Below are 19,502 nucleotides of genomic sequence, written 5' to 3' on the forward strand. Positions count from 1 at the left end.
TGTTTCCTTAATAACTTCATTGTTTAGATTCACTGCAAAGCACTGAAGAAAGCTCATAGTTGACTTGAACATAGATAAATTTTCTTCACCCACAAGATAATGTAATATTTCAGTAAAGTAGAGATTTGAGGGATGTAAGGCAGGATAAGTTTGGTCCAACCAAACCCATTGCTGATCACCATATGCTCTCTACAAGTTTACACCTGTACTGTGGTTGCATGTGAACCACAACTGCATGTTAAGTCCAAAGACTACATGCAGAGGAAAAATAGGATTTGGAGTGGATCACCGTACGATTGAGGGAGGGACTAAAAGTGTGCATAATATTCCTTCCTCTGTGGGACTCGCTGCGAGCAGGTACAGCATCTCTGCAGTCCACCGCTCAGCTGTCACACTCAGCTGCCCAGCGCTTCCAGTTCACAGCAAACTTCTCACACCGCAGTCGGTAAGTGCAAAGTTTTTTTGTACCAAAATTAACTAGAAATGAATGATCGATTGAGAGGGTGTGTGCTTTTATCGGTGCTCGGTGTTTCTTTGATGCACAGGGGGAAAGTGTTGGCTTTAAAGTTTCTGTTCTTCCCGTCAGGAATTCTCATAAAACGGGCAGCGCTTTTTTTTTAATTGGGATGCGCTGCTTTCGACCTGTTTCGTCTCTACTCATTTTTGCGACCTCTACGCAGTGTTCAAAAGAAAGGTCTCGACAGATAAAAGTTATATGCACGTCTTCTTTTCTTTTTAAAATGAACTTTGCATCAAGATTTTTCAATTCTCTTCACTTTTGTGGGCTTGAAACTGCCTTCATTTAGAGCTCTCAAAATGTATAATGTATAAATAGGATCTTTTCATATGATAAAATGCATCATTAGAGCTATATAAATGCTTTAGTCTGATTTATTGTTTTTTAACCCACTTGGTGTGGGTTCAATGACATTTAAGTAAAAGCCTAAAGGTAGTGCATGGATTTGAATGACAGAACTGATTTGCACATTATTCACTTTGTGTATGGGTACTTTTTTTCTGAAACAAGAGCATCTGAATCTTTTTGAGCTGGTGAACATCTGCAAGCATTGAGCATGGCGCATCTCCCCTCAGTCTGTCAGCAGCTGCCACAAACCAGATATTCCAAATTGCTTAACATATGAATGTGAGGAAGATGGGACCTGCCACTGCCCATATACACCATTCCTCCTCTAATGTAATCTTCCAGCTCAGTTTCCAGTCTCTTTTGTTGATGCTGCTTCAAGTAAACAATGTTAAGTGATAAGCAAAGTGTGTAGGAGGGGAGGAAGGAGAGGAAGAGGAAGGAGAAGAGGAGGAGGAGGAGGAAGAGGTGAGGCAGATTAGAGGAGGAGGCAGTTTTGCATGAGGAGAGGGGAGGGAGATGGTGAGGGAGAAGTGATGGAAATGTTGACAAGTCTCTGGATGGATGGATTTGCTTCAGTTGAAATAATTTTTAACATAAAAAAATATCTAGTGTAGTACTGTAGTGTAAACTCCTGTAAGCCCTAAAACTTAAATCACGCAAAAGCTGGCTGGGAAAACATGATTTTAAAAAATAAGGTTTTTAAAAAGCTCCAGGTTTCAGCCGTCTAAACAGTGCAGTTGATGTTGCAAGTTACTGAAACAGCTCAAATTTCTCACTCTGCCCCCTCTTTCTCTTTTTGACCCCATTCCCTCTTCCTCCATCTCTTTCTCCTTTCTCTCACACCTTCATATACACACAAAAAGACACACACACACTTGCACACAAAGTGTAAACAGTGTGTGATAGATAGGTCACTCCACCCTGCCTCATCTGTTTGTGTGTTGATCCCTTCAGCAGGTCCTGCTTCTCCTGTCCACAGCGTCCGTGATGAGTTACTACATGGATCCAGTTTCTTCCTACCCGGCCCTTCACCCCTGTGACCGTCTGGGCGCAATGGTAAGACCTCCCTCGTAAATTACCTCCGCGTTAAGGCTGCCTCAGCTACCTACCACACAGCTGGGCAGGAGTGTGAGGGAATGAGTGTGTGTGTGTGCGCACGTGTGAATATAACCACTCAGGCACATGGCAGTGCAGGAATGTGTGCAGGAGCATATGAGTGGTGAGCTAGTATGTGTGTTAGCAACTCTGGATTCCATCACCTCACAGGAACACATTCTATCTGACCATTTCTCCTGTTGGGTAGTGGTGTCTCAATCTGTACATGGTGTTCCCTGTGATTTCGTCAAAAATTAGGAAACAGAGCTGTTGAACAAGATAATTTTCTAGAAGGCTGTGAAATCACCCCTATGAACTGCTCTGTGTTGCTCAATCAGCCACCGCCAAAAAGCACTTCTCTTTAGAAAGTAACATTGTAAATATTGAAACTTGTAGGCCTCCAATCTTGCCACTAACCAATCAGATTGTAGTCAGACCATAACTACTGAATAACACTTTTCTCAGCTAAGCCACCTGCACAGTGCTTTGCAGCAGTCTGTTTGCAAGAACACCAAGGCCCTAAATGCTTTCCAAATGAGAGAGCTGAATACAGAGTCAGAGACAGTGGTAGCTGGGAACATTGGGATTCCTGTCAGGAGAGCATTTGAAGGGTGAAGGCCAAGGAGCGGCAAAATAAATGCCTCCATTTGTATGCAGAGCGCTGGCACATTAGGATAAGAGGCTGAGGTTATATGCAAATGGCAACCCCACCCTGGCCTGATAGAAAACATAGAAGGATACAGCTCCCTGGATCCTAATTGGCTCAGGTGGTGGGGCTTGCCTTTGAAATTGAAACAACTGTATACCAGGACAGACTTGGTCAAAAGGTGAACTTGGGTCATCTCAGTAGCTCCATTCTCGTGAATTTACATGAATTATCAGCAAAAAAGCAGAGGGCCTGGCGTGTTTTATTTTTAATGTTTACTTTCAGTCAGTGTCGTCTCTGCTTTGCAAAGACTGTGTGCAGAGAACAATGGAGAAAAAAACAGGGCTTCCCAGCAGTTAAAAGAAATACCAAGAGCCACCTCACTGCAAAGGTGATTTCAATTACTGAGAAACATGGAGAGAAATTATAGAACAGTATGAGTTCTCATACATGTAACATACAGAGCAGCACTCTCGCTTACGTAGTTTTGGTGTGACATACCTTCTGAATCATTGCCATTTTGCGTCATCACTGACAGATGTGTTATTTTTGTATCTATAAAATGCAATCATTGCATTGTATTGATAGTAGAGTGTACATATAGTGTACATAGGCACTACTTTTGTGTGTGAATTTTTTTTTGTGAATGTGGACTGAAATTGAAGGAGGTACACAATAGTACACTAAACAGTAAATGGGAAGGATTTCAGATATTGAAGTTTGTCGTTGTAGGAAAAGCACAGATGCAACAGATCATTTCTGTTAAGTGTCTAAACCATCCAAGAAGGCCAAGGTGCACAACTGTAGCCCAGTTTCTTCTTAGAACCACTAGGGGGCATCTGTGGCGATTAAAGAAAGAACAAAAGTACGTATGTATGACCATGAGAAAGGTGAGTCACTAATGTGGAATGAAAGTGGTTCCTTACAGCAATGGAAAATTTCTGTTGTATTTGTGCGAGTACAGTAAAGTTTATGTTCCCATATTGCAAAACACATTGTGTGATTTAAAAAATACACTCCTTATTTAGTTACTCTGTAGGTTAACGGACAGGTGATGAAAGTGTTTATAATTATGAATCCGCTTTGATGACACACAAATCTTAATCTAGGCTACAAATGTTTTAGACAGGAGGCACAACATCAAATACACTAACCTATTTATAGTGTACTGCATATAATCACTATAAATGCTGTGGCCCATTCCTCGCAACCTGTATCAGTCAGATCTTTGAATTTGCACAAGAGGGGACTGGATTATCACTAGGTAATGTGCCAGGTCAGTCAGACCGCACAGGAGTGAGAATTTATGCTCAAGATCTCAGTGCCTTCTGGCCTTTTTCTACTCAAATGTTGGTTTTTACTGTATTGTTTTAAAGTCCCAGTGCTTTCTCTATGTTTTATCATGGTTTTATTATAGTTTAAAATGGGCTGTTAACTTGTCCTGTCACAAATAAATGGGTTGTAGCACACTCCCATTCTAATCATTGTATATGTACAATCGACTTATCAACTATATCGACTTATAGCTGCAGTCATGTCTGCCATGCTGGTGCCTTTTTTCTATGTGGAGTATAAATACATACAAAAGTGGATAGTACAGAAAGTTTGCTTAGTATAGTATTTATCACTTAGAGCACACTGAAAAGGCATACAAAGTTCCTCTAAGGTTGTTGTTAGCTGCCTCTGTTCATTCTCTGACATAGAGACTAACCTCTGCATTGAAAGTTATTCTACATTTGAACTGATCAAAGAATATCATGGTGTTGATGTTATCTCTACTGTTATCTCTGTCATCTGTCTAATTCCATAAATCATCCATGTGGTTTCCTCCATACCTATCTAACTTTTTCCTACTTGCTGATTGGCCTGATAGGAGATGGCAGCGTCCCACGCAAAGCTCTAGAGAGCCTCGTAAACTAGCCTCCCTGATCCTCTTCTCATGTTAGCCATCCATAAAACTGGCCGGGTACTGATAAATGCTGCTGTGCTTATACAGGGCCTGCTTATCTGATTGGCAGTCAGTCTGTCAGCTGGTCTGTCAGTTACATATATGACATATAACATGTGACAGTCTAATGTGCCTCCATGTGGCAGCCACATTGGCGAGACTAACTGTGGTATTGCTCTTGGTCTCCTTTGGCATGTTACAAAGATATAATGAGCAATTGTTGCTCATCGAATGACACGGTCTGAGAAAACTTTTGAAATGAGCATAAACTCAGGCAGCAGATTACATGTTACAGCATGAATGTGGAGAATACATTAATTCAACACCAGCTGAGGAAACACTTTATATCAACATTCAAAATGTATTATAGAAACAAGTTTTATAACCCTGATTGAACAGGGAAAGTTAAAGAGCATATTATGTCTAGTTAGGCACACTCTGTGAGAAAATGTCAATCCCCTGTTCACATCAGTTTCAAACTGAAATGTCCAACAATATCTATTGAGGTTTTTGTTTGTTGTTAAATGAAGGTTTTGATATGCTATAAATGGCGAAGTGGCTATCTTCTCCTCGACTATCTCTTGTATCCACATAGAATTTCATATCTCCTCTGGCTCCCCTGTCAAGTGCTGACTGCAGACTTCCCCCTTGGAGTGACCTCTTACGTGAACAGTTCTGTGATAAGCAGGATAAAACAACACAGCGAAGATAAACTGAAAGAGTCAAATTTAGCCGCAAGGGTTATCTGTGAGGGAAAACAATGAAAAAAAACTCATTTTCAAAATCCAAGGTTGCTCTGTTGGCCAAAGCCACTGGATAGTTTGATCAGCTGTTTTTAGCTTAATCTTCCACCACATCCCCAGGCACATAAATAACAGTTTTTTATTAGTTAACAAACAAAACTCTGGATAAACCTGTCTCTTACATGAAAACACATACTGATGTAGTTTGAGAATAGTAAAACACTGGCAAGTTGCACAGCCTATCCACTGGTTCAAATATGAGTTTGTGCTTGGAATTCAAGCAGTAGAAATAATTGATTTTATAGCTTGAATTCCATCCAAAATATTTTAGTTTTATTAGTTTCACATCTAAAACACATCATAAAGCTGTGCTACATATGCCACATCTAAGTTTTCCATGCTTCTCAATTCTTATTGGATAAACCATGTTTGTCTGTCTCCAGAGGCAGAGTGGAGGCGTGGCAGTGGGCCCTCAGACCCAGCTCCCAGGCGTGGTTCACCCTCAGCAGCAGTACTACCCATCGCAGCCCCTTTACCCCCAGGATATACCCCTGCAGGAGGTACCCAACGGACATGACATGTGTCCTACAGGTGAGAAATGGACATAGAAAGTCTGACCTCAAACATGTTATGAGGTAAATGGAAGAGGAAAAATGTATATTCAGTAACAGTCAATCATACTGTATTTGTTGATTTTTGATCAAAGACCCCTAACTTTACAACATTTTGAAATGTAATGGTACTTCTAATGAAGTTAATATTAAATTAGTACATGCTTTGATATACAACGGTCAAAAAATAGTCAGAAGTTCATTGTGGATTAACAACTTAAAGCAAACAAAAGACTTTGGAATGCTAAATGGGCAATCAATCACACTTTAGCATTCATGTCAGTGATCTTGACACACACATTTTAACTCCCTTGTCTTTTTAGAACAGACACTCATACACATGCACACAAACAAACACACATACACACATGCATGCAGTCTTGACTCGGCCTGTTGTTCTGCGCCTTCTGTGCAAGCAGTGTTGGTGATGCTGACCCCGAGGGCAATGCCTTTACCAGATACCCCCTCTTGCTCTCTTTTTTTTCTCTGTCTCTACTCGTCTTCTGGGGACAACCAAATGCCCTGCATTTTTCTGCCTCCAGTCCTGTTTTGCTATTTTTTCTTTCATTTTTTTTCAAATGAGTTTTATTTTAAACTGGAACATTCCTTCCAGTGCATTTGCCTGTGCTTGACTCCGGCCTCTTCTCGTCCTCAAAAGTGATTGATGCGGGTGGACTGGGACGCACGCCACGGGAGTAGGGTAGGGGTGCTGAGGGGCACAAGCTTTCTTCCGTCACCTCCCTGAGCTGGATGCAGGGGGCAAGACATGAGGCCAAAGGGCGGCCATCTTTTTCCCAAGCCTCTGGCTTGGTCTCTGGAGAGGTGGAGGGGTCTGAGTGTGCGTATGTGTGTGTGTGTGTGAGAGAGAGAGAGGGAGTCAGGATTTGATGGGATTTGCTGATGTTTGTTGCCAGAGACACACTCCTTCACAGCCCTCACTTCATTGCTCCCAATGCTAAACCGTTGACATAAACATTGCTGAGTGGAAAAAAATGACCGAGCATTGACCTTTTTTTTTCCTCATTCCTCTCCTAAATCCTACACTATGCAGACCACAGGTCTAAGTGGATTTGAGCCACCTGGATATGTTGTTAGAGTCATTTAGCTCTTGTTGGTGGTGTCATATATGTGAGCTTTTTGCGCTACCAGTTTATGGCATTATGAGTCTTTGCTAACCTCAAAAGAGCTCAGTAACCTCTGACACAGTCTCCACACTCAGCAGCCGTTGCTTTGACTCATTTCTCTCAAACTGAAAGCGCTGTCTCCCCTTGAATATTTTGCACTTAAAATTTCTGTATACTCATATTCAAGCTGCAAACTACTCAGCATCGTCCTGTTGTTGAAGTGATTTGGCTCTTTAGAGATTTCTACTTTGAAGTCACGTGTACACACCATTCATTTTTAACCAGTTTTAAATCATGATTATATTTTTGCTCATTATACTAATGTTTTATTTAATCTACCTGAAAACATCTTAAGCAATCAGCTGAAGATTTGCTGGGATATAACATATTACAATGACTTCACTAGTGGGGTTGCAGCATTTATATAAGACACCTCTGTAAGTTTATATTCTGTTTGAAAGTGAAACTGTCAAAGTGAAAACAAATAGGTGTAAATGCAAACTCCTCTTACATTATTCCTTCAATTTTCAGTGCAGTTAGACTGGAATTGAAATTCTATTCAGATAAGCCATTTATAGAATTTACTGGCATAACAATTACAAGGTGATCACTAAACAAAAGCATATCAGGAACCTTTTGAGGCATCAAAGGTAAGGGTAAGTCCTAAGTTGACAACATTCAGAAATCTCACAAGCTAAATCCACTGTCTTGGATATATTGGATGACATATTTTTATTTAACTTTTAAAGAGGTTCCATTACACACTGTAGGTTTTCACAGCTGAAGTCCTTTTTTTTCTTTGAGAATGGATTGGTTGTTGTTAAAATGAAATGTGCTAGTGTGAGAAAGAAAGAGTACAGAGCAGATGTGAGGCGGGGATGTTGGATGTTACAGGACCATCGCATGTTTGGCCCAGAGCCCAATGTCACACACACTGTTTCCTGACAACAGCCATGCCATGGTGATGTTTACACTAACCCAGCTCCACTCTTCACTATCCAACACTCACACCACAGGGCCTGTTGTAAACTCCCATTGTGGAAATTCACTAGGCCTATCTGTGTGTGTGTGTGTGTGTGTGTGTGTGTGTGTGGGAAAAATGGAGTAAGTGTGTATTTCTGTGAGATTCCATTGAAATCCAGGCACAGATATCACACACATGCATACACACTCCACCAACATCCTGCAGTGATGCACACTCCACATATTCATTCATTAAATTCACACCCTGTACTCTGGTGTGTATTGTATTACAGCATCCTCCCATTCAGTAAAGCAGGCGCACACACACACACACACACACACACACACACACATCCACTCCCAGGCACTCGTGGGTTCACTGTACATTTAAACATGCACTCCCATTTAGTACACGCAGACACAGCTGTGATCTGGCACTCAGGGACCATTGGCCTGTGTTTTATTTGATGTGATTTGACAGCTGGACAGTTGGAAGAGGAGGGGAACAGGGTGGAAAGCAAAGGAGAGTGGGCGGAATACAGTTTGAGGAGAGAAGACGGATAAGGAGAGGGATAAGTCACAGGACTGGGACTGGTGTTGGTGGGAGGAGAGGAGAGGAGGGGAGGGGAGGAGGATCTGAGATTTGGAGTCTTGAAGAGGAGGGGGGGACTTCGCCTCTGATGAGGGGCACGTCCTCACGGGCGCAGGCCCATTTTTTATTTCTAAAAGTAAACAGGCAGCCTGTGGGGGTCTGGGGGGTTATGGGAAAGGAGGAAACAGTGATGCTAATCAGGCCGGCGCACACTTCCCCCTCCAACAATAAAACAAAACAAGAGTGGAAACACGGAAAAGCGACAGACAACTGTGGAGGAATGGGCTATGCTGCTGCCATAGTCCTAGATTTGAACTGTGTAGTGTGACGATAGTTGCGAGGCAAAAGGTGTTAGTCAATACACAGAGGGAAGAGGTAATGTGTAACAGTTACACTGTATATTTGCAGATTAGAAGTATTCTCAGAAATTTTAAAGACATTTTGAACTATTTGAGTGCATTTCCACATTAGAATGTCCCATGAATCAAAGTACTGCTTTGCCGAACTAAAAGAAATCCATCCTAAAGAATAATTTCTGGTACATATAATTTTCTTCTGATAAGCCATTTATTTGAGTATTTTTCCAAATAAATACTCGTGACCCTAAGAAATGTCTCAGTATTTTTCCCTCACTAACAGCTACTGGCTATTACCCTGCTCAGAGAATGACTCCATACTTCCTGTTAGCTTTTTAAAAGATTTTTAAAGTATCCCTTTCCCAGAGAGAGTTCTAAGTTTTATTTCTAGGAAGTGTGAGTGTAGAAAGTTCCTTTTGATAGTGTAGTGACTAATTACAAACCTCTTCAGTTAGAGAACATGCACTTCTGAAACACATGCAATTGCTGACAAGTGATGATGCAACAGATTCCCGCTCATCAGGAAAGGTGGTGCTTTAATGAATCCTAGGAGAGACCTCCCATTGTTTTAATGTTTATATCGTGAGCTTAGCAATATTCACAGACTGTTAACTACAATGAGTGTGCACCAGTAATGGTAAGAGTAAAAACCTCTTACTGTTTCTCATAATATGCATTCATAGTTGAATCAAGTCCAATCTACAGTAGTTAAAGTTCAATTTTTCCTTGTAGTAATTCAATATTAAGAGCATTTATATAACATTTAACAGAATACAGCAAACAGCAACTGTATTTTCACAGCTGGATCATTATCTTTTCAGAGTGTACCATTCCATTGAGTGGTGCTACTTACTATAATGTACAACCTTAATTTATTCAATGAGAAATAAATTAAAACCGCAGACTGATGTATTTTCCCCTCAGCTGTGAGGACTAGCGGAGCTTTATCAGAGAGTGTGGTGGTAGCAGAGGAGGAGGGAGGGCAAGACGAGGAGAGGGAGGTCTGGGAGGCAAAGAGACTCGGAGGGGGGTGGGGATAATTGAATTATCTGCACAATGGAGTGATGGGGGGCACGTGGTGCCGCTAATGGAGGAAGAGATGTCCTTTTTAGCGAAGCTAATTGTTCAGAAAAGAGCTGAGCCTTTGTTCAGGGAGGCCCTGCTACTTTCCCAGTGCACTTATATGCACACGCTTTAGTAGCATGCATGCACACACACACACACACACACACATACTCTCAGAAGAGACTTTGGAATGTGAGGCACAAGAGAGAGATGTACACAAGCACAGAACACGTGCATGAGCACACACACAGGGATACACCGCTCCTGTCCCAACTAAGCCTCTGATCTCAGCAGGAGTGCATCCAGCCTGTGGCACCTTCAGGCAGCATCTACCACAGATAGAGCTGAGACTGGGCTACTAGACAGAGGCCACAAGGACCCCACTGTTTTACTGTTTCACTGTCTGCTCTCTCTTTCTCTGTGTGTGTGTGTCTGCATATGTGTGTGTGTGTGTGTGTGTGTGTGTGCATGTCTGTCACCCATCTGTGTGCCTGCTTGAGTGCTTGTAAATGAGTGACTGATTGATTACATGCTAAATGCTGTCTATTCACACAACATACCAATCCCGTCAGGCCATATCCATTGTCTGAAATATTTTTTGCTCTAATCATTTATATCTTAAGCATTTGTAAATGTGAAAAAATAGTGTTGATCTCAAATACTTAAAGCAACTTGTGACTTGCTGTGAGGGCACAGACATCAAAGACAAATATCTTTTGACAGCTGTATGGATTGCTCTAAATCGAATAACCTTTCAGTTAACTCTGTGAAAAGTAGCAGGTGCAACGGTTACATCTAAGGATTATAGACAGGCAGGCAGCACAGATGTGCCAGCAAGAGACAGACAGCAAGCAGGAGAGAGCAGCAAGGAGAGAGAGAGAAAGGGGGAGAGAGAGCTGCTTTAGCTAGGGGTGCTAGACTGCAACGCAAATGAGTGAAGCCAGTTAACTGTCAAAACCATGGCAACAGCATTTGCCAGGTGAAGAAAAGAGACACTGAAACCAAAACTTGTTTGATCTGGGACATGTGTCCTCAAGTGTACTGGTTCATACACTGGCTGGTTGTTATATGAGAGTAAGACAATTAACAATCCCTCTGTCACAAAAGGAAATTACACAATTTGTTTCAACAATAGTTCTTTTTTGGGTTTGTATTGTGCAAAACTTTGACAGAAGCAGCTGATAAAGAGATCTCTATGAAGATAAACTGAATGTTTAGTATTTTACCATTCGATTTTTATAGAAGCTATTTTCCTCATGTCAGTGTGGTGTTCATGCTGTGTTTGTATTCAGGGTCACTATATACCAGGCTGTCTAAGAGCCCAGAAACAAATCAGTAACATACTGTACTGTACTGTACTGAGATACAGAAATGTACTCAGATGTTTCCTGGCAACAAGAATTTAAAGCAACAATGCTTTTTGCAATCACTTTGTTGCTTCCCCTTTACATGACTTTTTTAGGATTGCAGTTTACTAATTCATTTTCATCATATTACTTTTAACCTGCATATATGTGTTAATTTGGGGATTTATAGTACTCAAAGATGGAAAGAAGAAAACCCATACTAAAATGGGTTACAGTGACGCCAGCCCAGATATTAGTCAGCAACACCATTAAACCCCTAATGGCTGCCCTTAGGCACAAAAGGACCCAGGCCGTCCTTTTAAGAACAGATACGAGGGAGTTCATTAAGAGAAAACAAAGAGGTCCAGTCAGAGAGAGTGAGAGACTGACTGACTGAGATGAAGTGAGAGGTACTGCCCCCCCCCAATTCTTCTCCTCCATCACCCCCCACTACTTTGCCCCTGGTGAGGCAGCTCCTCTCACCACAGAACCCACCAGCACTCTTCCCAGACGAGGCTCCTATCAGGCCAATGAAACCTGATCCGGGACTGCTAATGGAGCCAGTGAAGTACCACCGGTTTAAAAATCCATGTGTGATCAATATCCCTGGCTCCCCAGCCTCCATCCAGATCATCCCATTTAGAAATAGACGAGTACAGTACATGCAGAAGTATCATATTGATGTGCATCATAGGTTGCTCCGTATGACTCACTCTTACAAGGTTGCTTATGATAAGGTTAGACATATGGAAAAGAGGGCTAACGCCTTAAAGGAAACCATTTACATTGTTTCATTAATGAACAAAAGAAGTAGAGCATTTGTGTTAACCTGAGTCCATACAACTTCCTCAAGCTAGAGCTTGATTTTCTGGCTTTTTCTTCTTATTTTTTTTAACAGCAGTATGTTCCAGTGGAACATGTGTGAGAATTACTATTATAATCTGTTATTACTGTTTCTGTTGCCATGGGAGGTGTTCCCTAATGGCAGTGGTTTGCTTAGAGTGGAGTCTTACTGTGTCTGAAAAGCCCAATCTTTCTCTTGCCTTTGTTCTTTTGCAGTGGCAGGACAAATTCTTGATTCAATTTCCAGTAAGGCATGGTCCTTGTTCCTGATTATTGTAGATAAGAAAGCACAAAAATCTTTTAAAAAAGCAATGTAAAATGAGAGTTAGAAAAGGCAAAATACCTTATCCAAACTACATTTTCATCACTGGTCTCTGTGAGACCCATTTTGATTTATTTCAGAACTATCTTTATACCTTACTTCTATTCATCATTATATTTGCAAAGATATACCTTGCAGCTGTTTAAAGAAAAAAAAAAACATGGTTGTTCTTCATTGATCAGTACAAGGTGAACAGGAAATACTCTGAGGTGTTTATGAGGGTGAGTTACAAGTTATGAGGAAGCCAGGACCTGCAGAATATGGGACACAGACAATCCAGACTCTCCTTTTAGTTCACAGTTAATGACTCTTCACTCTTAGGCTAAATCTAATCTCTTTGTGCGTCACTATTTTAAGATCTAAAACCATCTCCAAATACAGATTTCCTTTTTTTGTCAGAAAAAATATCACATTAGAGTCCCTATAATGCTTCTACAGGTGCTCAAAGTGGTAACCATATTGTACTCCATGTTGTTTTTGTCCCCTTGAAACACTCTAGTATAATTTCTTTAGGGATATACACTGTGCAAATAATTATATTTTTAAAAACTTGATTGCATTTCTGGATATGAAAAATGGTGTGATTGAGGTCTTGAATGAATTATTTGCTGTCATCTTTGGATAGACCCCCTCCCCCCATTAGCATTACTACAGTCTTCTCCCAGGCTACTCAGCAGCTCTCACATCTCCAGAGTGTTTTTCATCCCCCGTAAAACGCGAGTAATTTGCGGGAACATCTAGACTCCTGATGACGTGAAGAAGGGGTCTTGGTACAAGTTGGTTCTCACACAGAGACTCGGAGGAGGTGGTAGTAGGGGGTGTGGGTGGGTGGGGGGGGGGCGTGCGTGCATGTGTGTGTGTGTGGGTGTGTGTGTGTGCGCGCGCGCGCGTATACGTGTAGAAGGGTGGGATTGAGGGCATTGTAATTGAATTGTGAATCAACTGGCAAGTCAGCCCCCTAAACACCGCCCCTTTCAGCTGTCGTCGTGCTCCGACTCTTCGCAACGCAACGCCCATAGCCAGAGATAGAGAGGAAGGAGTGAGTGAGTGTGTGAGTAAGAAAGAACGAGGAAAAGAGGGAGTGTGTGTACATGTACCGGAGAGAGAGGGAGAGAGGGAAAGAGAGAGATAAGTTAGGAGTTCAAAAAACTGATTCGGTGTATTAGCGTGAGGGAAAAGGCGAAAAAAAAAAACATCGGCCAGTAGAATTGACCTGGGCGCCAAAAGGAAGAGAAGATTTTCCCTTATATTGTATTTTTGGAGCTGTTAGAATAAAAAGAGGGACTCGGCGTTATTAAGGCACGCTGATCTGATGATCATGACGGCAGCTGTCGATATGAAACCGACGTTAACAATCATAAAGGCTGAAAAAATGGACGGTGAGTAATACAACTCCTCTGTAAGAGCTTGACAGTTAACACGAGACTAAAAATGTTTTCCTTGTAACCTAACCGGATGGTGGCTGATTACGTTGACGTTAACCACAGAGTTAATTCTCGGTGGATATATGCGTTGAAAGGGACATAACGTTCTGATGTTTCAGCGTGAAGACGTTGATGGTTGCTCAATATTGGACAACACGCAACACTTGAGGAAAAATACACGCCAGAGGCTCTACAGTCATGCACTAGGCTGTCCTGTATGTGTGTGTTTCTTATTATTTTTTGAATGAACCAGGCTCTGACTGGTCTGCTTTTACAATTCATTGTGTGATGATGTGTGTGAACAAGGTGCCGTGATGAAAAAGTTATTAGACTCCAGTTTTCACTACAGAAGTAGACCTAATGATGTCAGGTGGGCAAAATGAAATGTCACACTACATGGCAACAAAAATGTTTAGTTGAATATAGAATTGAAAATTATAGTGGCAGTTCTTGAGTTTTAACATTATTTCATGTTGCTGACATTCTTTCAGACACTGTTTTAAACTCATCATGCTGTAATTGAAACTAATTTTTGCTCTTCCATGCATATTTATTTAAGTTCAGTTTTATCACATTTTGTTTTGGATGTGTATTTGTGCTTAGATTGACTACTGATATACAGTATGCTTTTTGGGTTTGTTGTACAAATGATATCCCTCTCTCTTTCATCCTGCTTTGATCTCACTGGGGATCTGTCACCATCCCCTCTCTCTCCCATCTAAGCACCCATCTCTGACCCATATATTCAGTGCCATTCTGGGAGAGCCAGGGCATTCTGCCCGGCCGGCATGGGAGACAAGCAGTGGTGCCTAATTACCCCCCTCTCTCCGCCAACCCCACTGTCTCCTCTGTCCCCCTCCCTCCTTTCTTCTCTGCCACCCCCTTCCTCCTACCCAGTGGTTGAAACTGACTTTCCAGAGGGAAGGAGAGACAGGCTGAGGTGATGAATCTGCAGTGCTGAGGCTTGCCTCTCTGACCCTGCTGCCTGGAAGACTTGGCTTGCCCCAGGGGTAGTCCAGGGCACAGACAGGGAAACCCACAAATGAGAGCTGTGTTTGTGTTGGGTTTTAAAACTTTGAGCAGTTTCACTTCTCATTTTTACGCAGACAAATGTTGCACATGGTGGCATGTTTTGGATGATTTGCATTTAGCAGCTTTTTACATGTAGCTACTAATCCCCTGTGTTTTTGCAGCTCAGGTGGCACCAAGTTTTAGTAAAGCAGCAAACAGCATTGATGCATCATGGAAATTTGATACTAATTGCTAGTGTTGACCCACAAAGGGGCTGTGACTCACCACCTTAACCACCTTCTCCTCACTGTCAATACCTGCAGTGCATAGATTCTCGCATAGGCATCTCACAAAGTCACGTAAAAAATGCTGACAGCTGCAGTTAAGTTGCCAAAGCGTAGTGCTATCTTGCAAAACCATTTCGCAATGCTTGCTCCTGCGTATGCTCACTTTGGTGCACTGGGGTCAAGTTGAAGCTGCCAAGGAGCAGTTCACAACTTCACACAAACACAACTCATCACATTTCTCCATCTCTCCCTTACACATAAACATTCTTTTATGTTCACTCCTTGGACATCATTGATGTCTGTATGCATTGCATGCATGTATGTATGACAGCCTATTTTCTTACAATTTAGTGACAGAGATAGGTACTTCATACAAAGCCAGAACACATTTGTTGATTTGTTGGATTGTGAAAGTAGTTGTCCTCCCAGTAGACATGATTGCTCTGGAAGTACAGAGCTATGGAACTGTGGAAAATGCAGATACTGCCTTTTTTCCTTCTCCAAACACCTGCTACCACATAGTATATATACATGCATACCCCACTGACAGGCACAAGTGGTTTCAAGCCCACCTTTCTATATTGTTTGTTTTCCTTTATGGCGGAAGTGCAGCCAGTGTCAACTTACCCAAAGCCTGTCCTTTCTCTCTCCAGCAGAGGTAATTCTCTTTAAAGCGCTCACACACTGCCAGGGTCAGAGGTGCACCCAAACAAGTCTTCTAATGTTCCACCCAGGTTTTATTCCTCTATTCAGAATTGTAGCAGTCAATTCCTGACACAGCATACTCATGTCAGTGTAACCCAGATTGTGGTAGTTTATTATTGAAAACATCATGTAGCCATAACAAAACTGGCAGCTCTACAGAGACTTGTTTTAAAGATAAGGGAGAACATTACTTAACAGGGAAGGTGTTGGATTGTGAAATTACTGGCATGAAAGCACAAGAGCCTCATTTTTCCTTTATGTTTTGGGTGTAACAGCATATTCAAGTAGTATTGTTTTGTGATTGAGAATAGATTTGATACTCGAGAGCTGTCAGTCATTGACAGTACAAGTCTGTTTTGGATTGAGTGAGTTGTCCCTCCTTTACTTTCCTTCTATGTTCAACAGGTCAGGGTTCAGTGACTGACAGGAATGTTTGTGAGCATGGAGGCATAGAAGGAGTTTGAGGGGGAGGCTTACTTTTTTTTATCTGATCAAAATGCTGCTGTTTGTTATAACAGCATGCCTGATGCTTCTGCTGAGAGACCTTATAAGGAATCTCCTTCCACGCCCGCCACATACCGTGTGCACACAGGCACACACCGGCCATACCACACCAATGATTCTTAGAAAGGCTTCACTGGCTGTCTTTTCCAAGGTGCCTCCCATGTTGGTACAGTGTGGAGAAGGGTAGCTTGTGCCAGAACAGAGGGAGTTACATAAGCGTCAGGTTTTTTGCTTCGCTGTGTTTGTGTCAGCACTCCTTCAGTAGTGCAGTGTAATATATGCCAATGTTTGAGTGTGCGTGGCCGGCTGGCAGCTGTGCAAACACTGTTTGGGTGATCCAGGCTTCACTTGATGTGGTCTGTCAATGAATCGGGCCAAACAGAGCAAACAGGTCAGTTTTTCATCTGATGCGCGTTGTGTCAAACTGAGGCCTATATGTTTTGCCAGATCAGAACTCGATTAGTCAGTCCAGTGTTCAGTGCATCACACATATGTCATTAGGTGGTGTTTGACCAAGCCATGTCTGTGCCTAGGCAGCCACAGATACCAGCTTGCTCAATGGGCTTCCCTGTGCTGGTCAGACTTGTCAACAGACTGGGTAGATACTAGTGAATTGGATGTCTGTAAGTTTCCGCAATGACCTTGTCTTTCTTTTTTTCCCGCGCTGCTGAGTGATGCCACTATGTTACATCAAATGGGATCCCCCCATTCAGCCAGTGTTTCATTCATTGCCCCTTCATTCAGCCTGTCATCTGCTGCGTTGTCCATATAAACATAAAACCATTACGCTGCGTGGGCCCTATCTTGATGCCTTCTCTGGTGAATACACGCCTTAATCTTTGCTTATAAAGCTTAGTCATACAGTGAGGCGTGTTAGCACTAGATACAGCAGTCTGCTAAATAGTAAGCATATGGTGAGAAAGAAGGGTGGGGTGGGGGGGGTGTTTCAGGGATGAAGAGAGACAGCTCTTCCAAGGTGTGGTCAATATGATGGTACCAAATAGTCCTCGCTATGCTAAAAAAGAAATAGTTAGAGTTCAAAATGATTAGAGTGCCTCTCCCAGCAATCACTCTTCAACAGCTTCTCGTTTTACTCACATTCCACAAGAAGCCAACAACCAAAACAAAGGAAAATATGTTCCTTGGCCAGGGAAATAAAAGCATTAACAAGCTCTTTTTTTAACAGACAACTCTTTTCAATCATTCACCCACCCACTCACACAGTTCCTCCTCCAGTGTTCCTCCCCCTCCTTTCCCTTTCTTCCTCTGTTTCCATGTCTTTCTGCTGGCCACATGAGTTTCTCTCACGACACCTTGATGTGGTGTAGAGTGAGTTCCTGGGGAGTGCACTTTTGTCCCATCCCCAGTCATTCCTTGCTTGTAATCCTTGAGTCATGGCACTAGACGCCTGCTGCACTGCACGCCACGGGCTCTCCGACTGTGCGTCTGCTTGGCTCACTTACTGGTTTCAGCCACCACAGACCTTCCCTCTCCCTACATTACCAGTCTTGACTGTGAACCCTAACTGGCCTGACTCTGCCCCAAAATGGCTCCACAACCGCCCACGTTTCTCAACATCGTCCTGAGTGCCTTATAACTTTTTTTGTCTGCTTGCTCTGTTGCTGTTTCTGTTTTATGGTTCTAGATTTAGGAGCTGTGTTTCCTATAATGGAATGGAAACTGGGCTAGTTTAGAAACATGCCTGCTTTGAGAATCAGTCCACTGTCCTGAAAGGCAGCGGGTTTGTTTCACCGCGGATGTTCAGCTGTCCACAATGAGGCCATGTCACTCATTTTGTTCAGTTTATGCTCCAGATTTTCTTCCCTTGTTTTCTCTTTTGTCTGCGTTAGCTGTACACCACCTGTTTTTGGAGTTGGTATGCATTGCGTGCTGTTTTTGTAATCAGGTGAACAAATGGGGCGCAGCCACAGACTTTATGCGTATCAGACCTACAGCATCAGAGTTGTATTGATTGATTTTTTTGGCCTGCCAAAGCAAAGACTGATAAAGAAGGTGTGTTTGTGTGGGTGGCAGGCTCTGCTGTGTAGGTGTGACTGTTTGGCGCTCATGATGAGCTGGTCCTCAGTGATGCAGTCAGATGGGAGGCACATGTGTTCTGAGGAGCCATGGAGGAGGTTGAGGAATACGACTCAGTGTAGTATTTAGGCTGCTGTTGGAGTTGTAGCCATGAAAGTAAAAGCAGCTTTGTCTGCCTAGTCTTACCTCCCTAGTATCAGCTCTATATATTACAAGGAGTCACCTTTATTGACTACATCAGCTGTAGGCCCACATGTCCAAAACTTGAATTTGACAGTATTTTCTTACAGAAATGCTACTGTGTTTGAGGAACATAATCTTTTGGCTTCACATAAATGCTCATTAGAGATGGTCTGTTTGCTGCCTACAATATGTGTTTGTTTTATGCATAGTTACAAGGTAACTGAGTCATTGAGCAGGAATTTTACAAGATATGGTCACTGCTTTCATCATGACCAGTCACATTGTCAGGCACGATATCCTCTGAAGTCCACTCATTCTTTGATGGAATGAGTCACAGCCTGTCTGTGCTTGCGTATGTGTCTGAGAGAGAGAGAGAGAAAAAGAGAGAAACAGAAAGAGGGAGATAGAGAAGACAAGGTGAGTGTGAGTTTAAACTGCAATGATATGCACACATTTTGGAAATTACTTCCATCTTTTATTGCAAAACTCTTGAGTTGTAACTTTCCAGTTATCAGGTTGTGGTTTATATCTTTTCGTCAGCGTAGTCAGCCAAACCTGAGGTGTTTCACACCATCATGAAAAACAACATATCTTAAATAAGATAAAGGAGGAGAGATGTGACCAGATGTTTGACGGTTTATGCTCCTATTAGTGATAGAGCCTTCACTGAGCTTAAAATAGAAGAGTAATTCATCATTCTGAGCTGAAACCATTTTGCCACTTAGACCACAAGTAATTTTTGGTCACATTAGAGGAAAAACAAGAAAGCTGTGAGAAGCACATTAGTGATTGTAAAACAGAGGTGGAATGTGAGGCACGTAACATGAAAACA

General features: G+C 42.2%; 1 protein-coding gene across 4 annotated transcripts in view; it reads left to right on the forward strand.

Moving 5' to 3' along the window:
- Positions 1-220: 220 nt before the first annotated feature.
- The window catches only part of ets1 (v-ets avian erythroblastosis virus E26 oncogene homolog 1), a 37,553-nt gene continuing 18,271 nt past the window's right edge, over positions 221-19,502 (forward strand). Inside the window, exons 1-3 of one of the 4 annotated variants that reach the window (XM_018698900.1) lie at positions 221-445; positions 1,820-1,921; positions 5,741-5,888. In XM_018698900.1, the coding sequence (XP_018554416.1) occupies positions 236-445; positions 1,820-1,921; positions 5,741-5,888 (460 nt within the window). In that variant the 5' untranslated portion in view covers positions 221-235. Of the gene's footprint in view, positions 446-1,819; positions 1,922-5,740; positions 5,889-13,511; positions 13,899-14,006; positions 14,159-19,502 lie in introns of those variants that run through there. The other 3 variants (XM_018698901.1, XM_018698903.2, XM_051078916.1) reach the window with 3 other exon arrangements.

The sequence above is a fragment of the Lates calcarifer genome, linkage group LG21 (assembly GCF_001640805.2).
Source record: "Lates calcarifer isolate ASB-BC8 linkage group LG21, TLL_Latcal_v3, whole genome shotgun sequence".
Taxonomy (NCBI): Eukaryota; Metazoa; Chordata; class Actinopteri; family Centropomidae; genus Lates; species Lates calcarifer.